This window comes from Lutjanus erythropterus, chromosome 4 (assembly GCF_056507025.1).
Source record: "Lutjanus erythropterus isolate fLutEry1 chromosome 4, fLutEry1.hap2, whole genome shotgun sequence".
NCBI lineage: Eukaryota > Metazoa > Chordata > Actinopteri > Lutjaniformes > Lutjanidae > Lutjanus > Lutjanus erythropterus.
In genome coordinates, this window is record NC_139320.1 from 1,800,352 (window position 1) to 1,813,871 (window position 13,520).

Consider the following 13,520-nt stretch of genomic DNA (forward strand, 5'->3'; position numbering starts at 1 on the left):
ACTCCAGTTGAACTGGGAAGTCAGGATTTCCTGGTCACTGGTGGAAATTTCAACTGGAATGCCTTCAGAAGTCGGCTTATCGACTCATTAGTCACAGCCCTACAAATACGTGTCACTCTCAGATTGTTCAACATTATCTGAACAAGAAAGAAAACAACAACAACAACAACAAAACAACAAATAAGTTACAGAATGTGATTACATTGTAAAAGATTGAAGAGTAAGCAGCATCTGTCTGTGTTCATTTATTTGCTGCTCGATCTCTGATTAATAGGATGAAAAGAACAGAGTCTGTCTTCCTATATTTGACAGCTGCTTCATTAAGTTTCTGTACTTCTTAAATGATAAAGAAGGTGATCACTGAGAGGTGGAGCCAGCCAATCACAGCTACGAAGTAGGCTTTTATCTATTGTCCTAAATTTATATTAATTTTGTTGGAAGTGCAATCACTTTGAGCCTGTCACAGATTTACAATGCAGCAGCAGTTCATTTCCCCTGTGCTCATGGCTGGCTTGATTTAATGATACCATCTGTCATCTTCGAAAATGCCAGACACAAGGAGCTGCAGTGATTGTGAAGAAAGAGTTATCTCCAAACAGGCCCGCTGCTGACTGTGGAAGGCAAACGGAGATGGAGAGAACATAATCATAGAAAGCAGGAGGAAGAGGAGGAGGATAAATACATGTTGTTCTTTAAGAGCCCTCTGTCATATGGAATGTGTATGTGTGTGTATCTGTGTGTGTGTTGTGTGTCAGCTGGTTTTAATATATTTTCTAGGGTCCAAAAACTGGTAGGATACTATATTTGTGGGGTCCAAGCAGCTTTGTGTCTGATTGCTTAAGTTTAAATGGCCGTTTTAGGGTTAAAACTTGGTTTTAGGGTTAGGGCAGGGGTCTGCAAGCTGTGGCTCCGGAGCCACATATGGCTGTTTTGCTCCTTTTCCAGTAGCTCTCTTGAGGCTTAGACAAATAATTTAATGGAAAAGAAACAGTTCTAACATTTTATTACATGGCTTTGTCAAATACTCAATTCTGATTGGTCAATTACAGCATTCTAAGGTCTGTTATTTCTGTATTAGACTGTTGCTATGGACACAGTTCTAATTGTAGACTCTGGAGAAGCAATAAAAGGATTTTTAAATCCATAACATCATTTTGAACGTATTATTTTGTGTCAAATTGTTGATTTCTTTGGTAAGTAACCGTGTAATAAGCAGGATAATGTATGGTGAGCAGGTCATTATTGCAAAATAGAACCTTTGGGGGCCTGCCTCAGGGTTTATTTCACAATAATGACCTTCTCACTGTACATTATGCCTTAGTAAACTTACATTCTTCAGTTGTAAAAATCTGTAATATCCTGGGCTAAGAACCTTTTTGTCTAAATGCTGGTGGCTAGTCTTAAGTCTCCTGAGGCTAGCTATAGATGCCAAATCCAAATAAAGAAAAGTCTCAGAGGGAAATGGATAATTTAAGTGTTGCAGCTCAAGAAAGACTTCTACTTTTTTCTTTTGGCCAAAAATGGCTCTTTTGGGAGTAAAGGCTGCAGACCCATGGGTTAGTGTAAGAATGTGATTTAGTTAGGGAATGCATTATGTCAATGATGGGTCCCCACAAATCATTGTTTGATTAATATATTAAATTTAACACAGATAATTGATGGCAACATGTTCAGTATCCAGACACACTTGACTGCACTGTGTGAAGTGTGCTCTAACTACAGGCAGAGAAAAAACATTAAATCCACCCTCAGATGCAGTCCTGTGTCAGCCGATAAAGGAAAATCAATGTTTCATTACACAGCTGCACACACTCTGTCCTTGAGAAGTCAAAGAGAGAAAACAACAAGTTTACTTTGTGCTGATAAGACGATGACATTGATTAATTGATTTTTTGATTGACATAAAATTCTTCAGTTACAGCTCTGATACACTGATATAACCACAGACCATTTTGAAACTGGATCACAGCAGCTGCAACGCCAGTCAACATGCTGACGTTGTGACCCAGGAGTCCTCAGCAGTCACTACTGTCGCCTCTCTAGTTCCTGCTACAGTACGTGTCCCCAGGAGCTCAACTTGCCAGGACAACACATACACACACACACACACACACACACACACACACACACACACACACACACACACACACACACACACACACACACACGCCTGGGGAGTAACTGATTACAGTTACAGATAAAAAAGACATAATCAGATTACAGATAGTAAAAATGGAGATTATCAGTGGGTTTGCAATTTTTAAACAAAGAACAATATACTACCATGTATAGTGAACAAACAGCTGCCAGTGAAAAAATGCTTCAGTGGGTGGAAATTTCAACTTTTTTGTCTTTAAATTGCACACAACAAAGGAATGGACAAACTAAAAAATAAACCTAACAACAAACGTAAAACACTTCTCACTATTTTTAATTGACTATTGAATCAATCTGTATCTATTTTCATGATCAATTAATCATGTTCAGTCACTTTTAAAAGAAAAAAGGTCAAAATTTTCTGATTTCAGCTTCTTAAATGTGAATATTTTCTGGTTTCTTTCCTCCTCTCTGACAGTAAACTGAATATTTTTGAGCTGAGGACAAACAAGTCTTTTGACGACGTCATCTTGGAGTTTGATCAACATTTTCATGGACCAAACAACTGATTGATTGAACAAGAAAATGGTCAACAGGTTAATGAAACTAATCACTGCAGGACAAATATTCTATTTTTCAATTGACAATATAGAATTAATTCATAACTTAACCATTTTGAATCATTTTTTAATTTTAAAAAAGTCAAAATTCTTAAATTGAAATCTTCCTTCTTAAATTGATGGCGGTAAACTGTTGTGGACAAAATAAGACATTTTAGGGCATCATTTTGAGTTTTAATCAATAACTTTCATAATTTTCTCACATTTCATGGACCAAACAAGTAATTGATTTATTGAGAAAATAACTGACCGATTAATCGATGATGAAAATAATATTTAGTTTCAGCTCTAAAAACGTTGTATTAGGCTAAACAATATCACCATATTTTACAGAAAGTAATCATGTTACATTACTTTAATAATGTGATACTTGGATTATAGTAATGACTACATTTTCTAACAGGTAATTAATAACTATTGGAATACAATACAAAAACCCAATACCTGCCACACTGTTGCAGCTGAAGTCTTGACATGTCAAATGTGCTGTTTGTGTAACAACTCTAAGTGATATAATACGGTAAATGGCAGCCTGTTCTTATTCCAAGGTCAAATAGAGACAATCTGCTGTGCCCCAAGGCATCTCATACATACTTGTAGACGTACAAGGTGCCCTTTAGTGTCTGTATGAGATTCAACGAGCTTTCAAGTAACTTTAATGTAAACCCTTCTATGTCAGGTGACATAAACAGCAAGAAAGTCTGTCTATGGAGGAGGTGAGGTGGACGGATAGGTCAAACAAACACAGGACTTTCACCCAGGAGACATGGCTTCATGTCCCATGTGAAAAGTTATATAACTTATTTATTACTTATTTATAACTTATTTTAAGCCAAAACATGATCTCTTCTTAAATCTAGGCAAACTGCAATTGTCTCACTATATTAACCATGTGTCAAAAAGACTTTCTTGCAGAAATGTCTCATACAGACACAAAGGGGATCAGTTTGAGACACAGAGGGGCACCACAAAATGTGGCAACAATTGATGACTGCACTTACATTGTGCTTTATAGTGACCCATTCTCCCTCATACACACATGTACATGCACGTGTGTGTGCGCACACACACACACACACACACACACACACACACAAACCAACACACACTGATGAACAGAGGATGGAAGTTGCCATGCAAGGTGCTAGCCTCCAATCAGGGTGGAGCAGAGCAGAGACAGGTTCACATTATTGTCTAATAGAGACCAATGCACACATCGTCAGACCAGCTCTATTACCAAGCTAATGCAACCTCACTGAGGACAGCAAAGAGCAGTGTGTGTGTGTGTGTGTGAGTGTGTGTGTGTGTGTGTGTGTGTGTGTGTGTGTGTAGAGAAAAGGAGATGGAAGAGGCGATTTGTCCTCATCTAAATCCTGGCAGACTCTGGATTGGAGTACAAATTCATGGGCTTAACACACACCAGGCAGTGTCAACTGTGTTCCCTTCAGTTACACTCTCAGAGGAGTGTCCCTGCACCGCCCTGCGAGTCCTCTGTCAGCCAAGTATGGCTGGGTGTCGTTTTGAAATTGTTCGATAAATATGTCAATGTGAAAAATAAGTTTTGGCACTAAAATCAAAACTTCTTTTGTTACCTTGATTTAATAAATATAAACATGATTTTTTTTTTCTTTTACAAAATAAGCCATGATTCTATAATGATTGACAAAATGTCTTTGCTTTTCTCACTGTCTTCAAGGTTTCTTCATTGGTCAGGATCAGAATCCTTTAAACTGGACACTGCAGACGGTGTGGGCACAGGGACGATGCTGTCTGTCTTGAAACAGCTGGGCACGCAGTGATATGTTCAAATAAAATCTAAGTTATAACATCTACGAGCTGGTTGTCTCATGTTTTCAGTAAATGGATGTTATCAGGCCCAGCAGCTTTACTCATTTTCACTCTCAACAGGAGAGAATAACTAATGATTGAGTAATTAATCATTAATGAGTCATCATTAGCTTGTGCCAGACAGCAGCTGCTTCAGAGTTAATCAGGAGCCACTCATGAAGAAAATGGTCAGTGTGTTGATTCACAGGTATTTATGAGATAATCATTACCTAATGATCTATCAATATATCATATCTTATAATGATTTATTCATATAGCTGTCTGTTCTCTAGTAACTCATCATTATCTATTGTATAGTCCTTGGACACCTGATCATTGCTAAGTGAGGAACCAATCAGGACTGACATGATTTATACTGAAACATTAATGAGTGTGATTCAACTTCATGTGGGACTTTGTGTTTTTATCTCATGTCCCATGTCCCACATATTGAGGCAATGTCTAACATTTTGACTGGCTCTGTTTTTCAAAAGTCAAACCACCGCAGGACAGATGCTTTTTCTTTTTTAAATCTGACTCGTATCCAGTAGCTGTGAAGAAAGCAGGGGAGGCTGTCATCACACAGCTGAGTTTGATGTCAATCAAATTGCGCACAGTTGAGTCAACTGCAGGTTAACCATCACCCTGAAAACTGCGAGTCAGCACAAAGTCATGCGCTGTGCAGATTTAGGCAGAATACAGGGACAACAAAGACTGGGAAACAACTTACTGCAGCAGTGGTAAGTGTCCGACATTGAAAAACATACTCTTTGTCCCACATTGGTTTGCTGGGATCTGGTCACCCTACACAGTACTGACAGACAGCTGAACATGATGATGTCACAGTGAAGTTAACCTTTGACCTTTTGGATATAAAATACTATCACCTCATCATTTTATCCAGTTAGATATTGTGTGTTATTTTGTCATAAAAAGCATATGAATTCTTGAGTTATGAAATATAGTTATAAAAATAAGTCTTGACCTTTGACCTCCAAATTCTGCTCAGTTCATCACTGAGTGCATGTGGACGTTTGTGCCAAATCTAATGAAATTCCCTCAAGGTGTTCTTGAAATATTGCATGCAAGAGAATGTGATAGACCCTGCAAATCTGACTAGCCTATTCATTACACATGACAAGACATATTTTTGACCAAAAATATTTTCTATTTGATCTCCAGCTTGAAACATGAGAGACATTTATTCATGATTTGTTGTTGCCTGGTCCAGCAGAAGCAAAACCAATCCGAGCTGTGTCCACAATCTACCTGCTGCTTCCCCTGGCACACTGAGGTTCTCCATCTTTGTCCTCTACTACCTGTTGTGTGTCAAAGCCCATTATTTCACACGCACACACGCATAAGAGTACACACATACATGTGCTGTGTCCTCACCTCTAAAACGTGTTCTGTTTGTTGTTCGCGGTCCAGTTTCCTGGTGGTTGTAGTGATCAGACCTGAGACAGAAAACAGAAGAGAGAACAATCAGAACACAGACTGAACACACACACACACACACACACACACACACACACACACACACACACACACACACACACACACACACACACACACACTGCTGTTCTGGTGAGCCAAATGAGCAAAGTGACATGGTAATTAGTTGTGGGTGTCAGACACGATAGCCGACTTGTTCAAATTACATGGAATGAGAAGAGGGGCGAGCAAGAAAGAGAAAGAGAAATATATGCCGTTATTATATATATGCTAATACCATCATATCATATCAGTTATATAGTCCTGATTATTTTCAGGCTGCAGCACAGTTCTGATGTCGTGTCCTCATCACAGTTGTAAATTAAATCTCATAGCTGGGAGGCTTCAGTTTCAGATGGTACAAGATGACAACTTGTCTAACTCGAGTTGATACTGCTAACACAAAGTTTCCATTTTAAGAACATATTGTCCTAGAACGAGTTTAAAAAGACTTTAACTGCATGTAGCACATAGTAACTCTTTTCCACTAGGGTTTTTTTTTTTTTTTTTTTTTTGCCAGCCAGTGTCAGCATTTTTGACAAAATTCACAGATATTTCAACACTCATAGAATATTCTATGAATATGTTAACATGGAATATATCAAAAGAAAGAATGGATCTTCTGGGTTCAGACACAAAAAAACATTTTTTTCTAGCTTCATTCATTCCCTTTTTATAAGCAGCTGCAGCACGAGTCCCAGGGGCTGCAGCGTGAACAGCCTCGCTGTGTCCCGGCTGCTGTGGACTTGGAATGCAGAGTGTGCAGCTCTGCTCTGTGTGCAGGTTGTGGTGCTCTCTGACCATCTTCATTTTCTTTTGCTGTTCAATTCCAGTAGTTCTCTTTTTCTTTATGTGACAATTCTTTGTCAGATGATCTGCCACAGAGTCCCCTACTGCGTGGGGAACACAAAACAACAATTGCCAGAATATCTTGTCAAATGGCAGAAAAGCGTGTCTTAAATGATGAGATATCTCATCACTAGCTGGGAAAGAGTTAATGGAAGCATAAATTGCATAATTTATTCCATTCACCAAATGCAATTATATGAATTCCCTTGAACACACCATAACCTCCATGTTAGGGTCCACTGAGTCAACTGCAGCCAAGGCCTGAAAACAGTGAATTTCTCACTTCAGAGTGAGTTACTGTCCTGAGTAAAGGAGTTCAAATACCTTGAGGCAACCTTCACGGGTGAAAGTAAGATGGAGCGACAGATGGATTGGTGCTGCAACAGCATTAATGCTGATGCTGTACTGTGCTGTTATAGTCAAACCGAACCCTCACCTATGATCTTGAGCTTTAAGTAATGAAGGGATCAAATGATGATACTGTGGATGCAAGCACCTAAAATTAATTTCCTTCTCAGTGAAAGAAACCTGTCTGGGCTCACCCTTTCAGGCAGGGTGTGGATGGATGGATGGATAGATAGATGGATAGATGGACATCAGACAGCAGAGGTGCAGTGACGGCCTTGACAGAGGTCTGCAACCAGGGTGTCTGCAGATACAGAAACTACTCCACACTTCTAGTGAGTCATAAGTGATGATACACTGTATTTTTTTTTTTTTTAGGAAAATGTTGCAGGTTATATTTTTAATACCACAGCTCCATTCTAATCAGCTGGAAATACTTTACTCTGAACATAAACCAAACACACAAAAAATGAAGGCAACCACATCTTGCTGTTTCATTTGCTGTACTAATGAGATGAATGTAGCTGTTGTGCCTTCAGTTGTTTTAATAGATTTTATTTTGTTTCTGAATGAGAAATGTGGCAGTAATTTCAGCATATTTTTCCAGTGCTCTGGAAGCTGTGCCAGAAGTGGGTTTTGTTTTCTGAGGCATCAAACGGTGAATTGAATATGGAAATGTCTCTGTGAGCAGACTGAAAGGGGGACAAGTGCTCTGCGTGCTCTCAGTGTCTGTGTGTGTGAGTCTGTTCACGTCATTATTTTGTCATACAGTGAAGTCCACTGACGGCTACTAGCAGATGGAATGGAATCATAACTAGGAGAAAAAGAAGAATCAGAACTACCTTTGACCATATGTTTTGCCAGGTCTATTTATTTATTTATTCTTTTTCCAGCTTTCAACCACATTTTATGGTCTTTCTTAACCTTTGCTCAATTGTCATGGTGTTGGTTCATTTCTTATTATCTGAATCAGGTATGGAACTTTGGTCTCTTCACATTGACCCCCTCCATGTTGAAAATTACACTGGTCTGCTGTTTAAGATCAGATGATGCCACCCATGGCCCCGACACCATCCCCATTTATAACCATAAGTTATCTCATGATCAAAGTTCCCTGTTTAGGTCACAGGATACCCAAGCAAACTCCATTTACTTGCTATTCTCAAGATCAATAAGGACACCTCAAGGCCCCAATATGCTCTGTAAGAACTGATGGTTTTCATATCACATCTTTCCAGCATATGTCTGTGCCCATCAATTTCTGTAACTTTCTGAAACCAACAATCTGACATCGACAACCACCTCATGCTGTTTTTGTTTGAACTTTTCATGTGTTCAACAAAGTGCAACACCATGAATGTCTTCTAGGAGAGACAGTCTGAAACTATGTGCTGTTATCCCCATATTTAAAGCAGACTACTGTCTGTTAACTCTTTCCTCACCATTGACGAGCTATCTGATCATTTAAGACACAACACGTCCCCTCTATTGACAAGACATTCAGTCAGTTGCTGTTTTTTTTTTTTTTTATTTGCAAGGAGATAGGGGCCGCTGTGGCAGATCATATGACAAAAATGTGTCACTTGACGAAGAAGAGAACCATTGGAATTGAACAGCAGAAGGAGAAGAAGATGTTCTGTAGCGTGAAAACATCAGATCTGTGGGTCAAAGCACAGTGAAGTCCCCAAAATCCACAGCAGCCTGGACACAGCAAAGCAGCTCACACCGCAACTCTTGGGACACGTGCCACAACCAGGGCAGAGAGCGATTCAGCCCCCAGGCCTCTCAGACATTGTTCTGTGCAGAGGGCGGGGACACACACAGCTAATATAGCCACACTGGTGACACTGACATTGCACATGTAATATGAAGTGATAAAAACAAAACAAAAATAAAAACGTGAAGTTGATATTCTGCTTAAAAATGTCTCTTTGACAAAAACACAGTTTTCTTAGTTTTTTGACTGAAAAGTAGATTTTTTGATGCAACCACCATTCAAGTGCTTATGAATGAATGAATGAAGCTAGAACCGAATGTTTTTTGTGTGTCTGAAACTAGAAGATCTGTTCTTTTCTTTCTTTCTATTCCAAGTTAACATATTCATAGAACTGAATATTCTGTGGGTGTTGAAAATTCAGAGAATTTTGTCAAAAGTGCTGGTGAAAGAGATGCACAACATCTACACAACATCTTAAATAAAATCAGACTGATGCATCTTGCATTTTCAAGTCTACAAACAGCACTGTGTGTGTTCATAGCCAACAAGACCATATAGCCATGTATATAATATCGGTGCTACGTAGAAATCCTTTCTGAAAGGGTTCATAGCATCAAAAAACAGTTACACAATTTGACACTACATACCTGCATTTCTGAAATCTGTTTTTTACTTTCACTAAGAGTGCTTCATTTTTTCAGTGACTTAGCTTCTCCCCTCTGGGGACGGCAAAGGATTTCTCTAACCTCTCAGCTGTCAGAACAGCTTCAGAAAATAAAAACTTTCCATTTGAGAAAGACGGGATGGGATGGATGGAGAACGACACAGAAAGATAAAAACAAAGGAAAGAATGAATGGAGGGATTGGTGCAGAGATGTGGTGCAGACTGGAGAGAACATGGAAGAAAGTGACAGAACCTGGCCTAGTTGGATCCAACACACTGATACACAAAATGATTTTGGCTTTTGTTTTTTTTTAAACTTACAAATTGGCCTCAGATATGGTGTAGATGAGTAAAGCAGGAAAAGATGCAATTGTTAGCAGACACAATAAAACTTCTAATCCAACTGTCCATTACATAATACTTTGGCTAAATTGGAATACCCTCACAAAAAAGATTTACACAACTATTTATTTATTTTTATATTTTAACTACCGAAATAAATCAGTATGCTCAATAAATTATCAAAACAAATGCCAAAATTTATGTTTTTCTCTGATTGATTACTAGTGACATCAAGTGTGGATCTGTAGTTATGTATGAAAAGTGAAGACAGTGATAGGCTTAGGTAGTATAAAGGTATTATGCTATATCAGACACCCTTCCTTCCATTAAACTGATAGGGAGATGCTCTATTGTAGTGTGCAGCACACACCACCAGGGGTCAGTCTCTGTGTTTCGGAACAGCTTAGCAGACAAACATGGCAGCTGGGGGATAAAGTTACAGGGCAAACTACTGAAAAAAGCGTTTGGAGCGTTTCAGATTTTGTCCTGATGAAGAAAAGTAAGCTCACAAACACTGCACACTACCAACAGGTCAGAGCAGGGAAATGTAGTGAGTGTGTGACTTTAGTGAGTGTGAGAGAGGGTGTGTGGCAGGCTGATTACTGTCTATGGTGGCAGTGAGTGACGGTGAATGCACATTGAGTGAATGAAAAGATGAGCAGTGAAGCTGTCAGACTGGCAGTAAATGTACAGTTTAGGTTTGAGTTCGTCAGTGAATAAAGGCTGCAGCTTCTCAAGACTGAAGCAGAGTGTGTTGTTTCCCAGTTGAGGGAATAGTGCTGTCATGATGATCAGCTCCACATAGTTTAAACGAATACCACAGTACAGTGGACTACAGTTGAGTTCAGCTGTTTTACACATTTTACACAAGTACCACCATAATACCATATATCCTGGTAAAATGTCAAGAAAGTATAAAAGGACTAACTCTGTAAAGTGCCCCAAAAAGGCCCTAATGTCTTTATTGCATGTAAATTTATAATGCAGATTGACTCAAAATCCATTAATATTCAAATATAGACATATAGAAACATATTGTGGTGTTTTTCTTGTGGACTACACTACATGTTTGTACTCTGTTTTGAATTGTGCCTCACTGCCACTGACTGTTGCATCATCAAAGCCCTCATCATAGCGCCATGCAGCATCTCACCAGTTCAATGAAGAGAAGGTGGCAGAGGGAAATCGGTTTTAGTCATGGTGGTAAAGAAGAAGAAGGTAAGAAGCAGTTGCTGCCCACATGAACAGGCACAGATTTTCTTAGCCAAACTTCTTACAATTGCTGCCTTAGCATTGGTCAGTGAAGCAGAAGGGGGCGGGCACAGTGGAAATAGTAGGCATCGCGGGTCAGAAAGAAGCAACCATGGAGGAGCTGATATGCTGGTGTCTGAACACCTGGAGCTGCAGAACATGGCAATAGCCACTGCAAACCAGGCCTGGGACAACATTTCCACCAAGCTAGTATATGTGCTGTGGACTTTTGGGTGAGTTGTATTATCAGTATGATGTTCACCAAAGCGTCTGCCTGTCAACGCAGCCTTGACAGCAGAAGCATCAGCCTCCAGACTAAATACATTTTACTTTTATCTAACTGCTCCTGCATGTTGAGTCTGCAGTACTGTCTCAGCTTGGCACCATCTCTGCCAGGCCAGTGTTGCCGTCTCTGAGCCACTCCAGACCAAGAGTAATTTCAATAATAATGCAGTTTATTTATGTTAGAACCAGTGTTCATAAAGTGTTCTATACAAGGGCAATCCAGACTCTTCACCAACTGTCTGCCAGTTTAGGTTTATTTATAAATGAAATGTTTGCATCCAAATATCAACTTGGGGGTAAGAGGATGACTGTCCCAGATCTACAGGCCTCATTTATTTTTGGTAGTTTGAGTATTGACAAATTTGTCTCAGTGACAGAAGTTTGTTCCTCTGAAAAGAGGAAATGGGAAGCAACAAACTGTTTTTTTTTCCTGCATTGTGCACTAAACTTAATGCAAACAGGTTACACAAGCACCTCTCACATGTACACTCTAACTCTTCTAAATAAAATGCTTTGCTTTTTAAGGGAACACTCTTGCAGGTAGGTGGTTGTCAGGATGGTTATCATGCAGTGGTGAGAAAAGGCCTTAATTGTTTTTATTTTGCACTGGCAACCAGGAGAAACACATTTTTTTCCTCTATGTGCTATGCACTGTTTACTCTTACTCTTATCTCGTATTGCCAAAGGATCAAACTTATTCTAGACACCTCCATTTACCTGTGTAACTTGTGGATTGGTAGAAAGAAGCCTCACTCGCCATTATATACCACTGGATGCCTCTGGATAACACCATGACCACTCAAGATGCTGAGACAAACCTTTAGTCATTCTAATAGTGAGGTTGTAGGGATGGTGGGATTCTGACCCCAGTAATCAGAGCCAGGGTCTAACGTATTCAGAATATTAATCATTACTGACTCTCTATGCTTACCATGTAGCTGTGCAGTTATGACCATTCCAGGCATAAATGCAAGCGTAACAATAAGAGAAAATCAGTATTGATTAATGAGAACACGACTGTTGGGATTTATGCTACATTAGCCAGGCAGACTGACATGCTAACAAGCCAGGAGCAGCTGACTTCAGTTCCTGCATCTGTTAGTGCCAATTTATTAGCTTTAACAAGGAAGAGAACGTGATAGTATCAACAGCTACACTACAACTACAACACACGCTGGTGTCTCTCTGTGAGCACCCAGCTGTTATGTCACAGCATCAAAGTCACAGATGATTATACACACATATTAAAACACACACACACACACCCCACACACTCATAAACGTATAAGCTTCCATAACAACATGCTGAAGAAAAGATCACAAAATCTGACTCATTCAGACAAAAGTTCATTCATCTGACCACACACACCATCTGTTGCAAAAGCTTTCCTGACAGATACCTAATTAACAACAACCAATAACACAAACACACAAAAGACTTACTGTGGTACATGTTGCATCATTATGTGTCGTGGGTGTGTAACTTACAAATGGATATAGTGAAGTTAAGTCTCAGCAGCAATACTGTCTTCATTAGCATTTCACTAACTGGAGTCCTGATCAACACTAATTAGGAGAAATGACAATAATGAGAGAAATCACTTGAGCAGCAGGCCGTCAACCAGAGACTGACGCAAGAACAGAACAGTGAAGACACCCTTTGGCAAAACAATGTAGGGACACTTTACATTAAGTGTCTCATCCATCATGTCCATGTGGGTCACACACAAGATAGTAAGAAGCTGCAGTACCAAATAAAACCCATAAAAATATGTCCAAAGAAGCATTTTGACCCAAAGTACCCAGAACCTTTACTTTTCAAGGAACTAAAAAGTTCCTTCAGCCTGTTATTGTCTTCCACTGCTCTCTTAAGGTCTATGAAGAAAAGAAAAATTAGCCTGCTGACGCATGAAAAAATGACATCTGTTTTTACACATCATTACTGCGTGCGACTATACATTACATACACCGTCATTGGTCCATCTGTTGTGTACTGTCTTCTCTAACTCCATGTTGATGTGTTGAAACA

The 13,520-nt window shown here is 39.4% G+C and overlaps 1 protein-coding gene across 1 annotated transcript in view; it reads right to left on the minus strand.

Annotated features, from left to right (window-relative positions):
- fat3a (FAT atypical cadherin 3a) overlaps window positions 1–13,520 on the minus strand; it is a 252,564-nt gene that overhangs the window by 91,107 nt on the left and 147,937 nt on the right. The window contains exon 4 of the mRNA XM_084716763.1: window positions 5,940–6,001. Within this exon, the coding sequence (XP_084572889.1) occupies window positions 5,940–6,001 (62 nt within the window). The remainder of the gene's footprint in view (window positions 1–5,939; window positions 6,002–13,520) is intronic.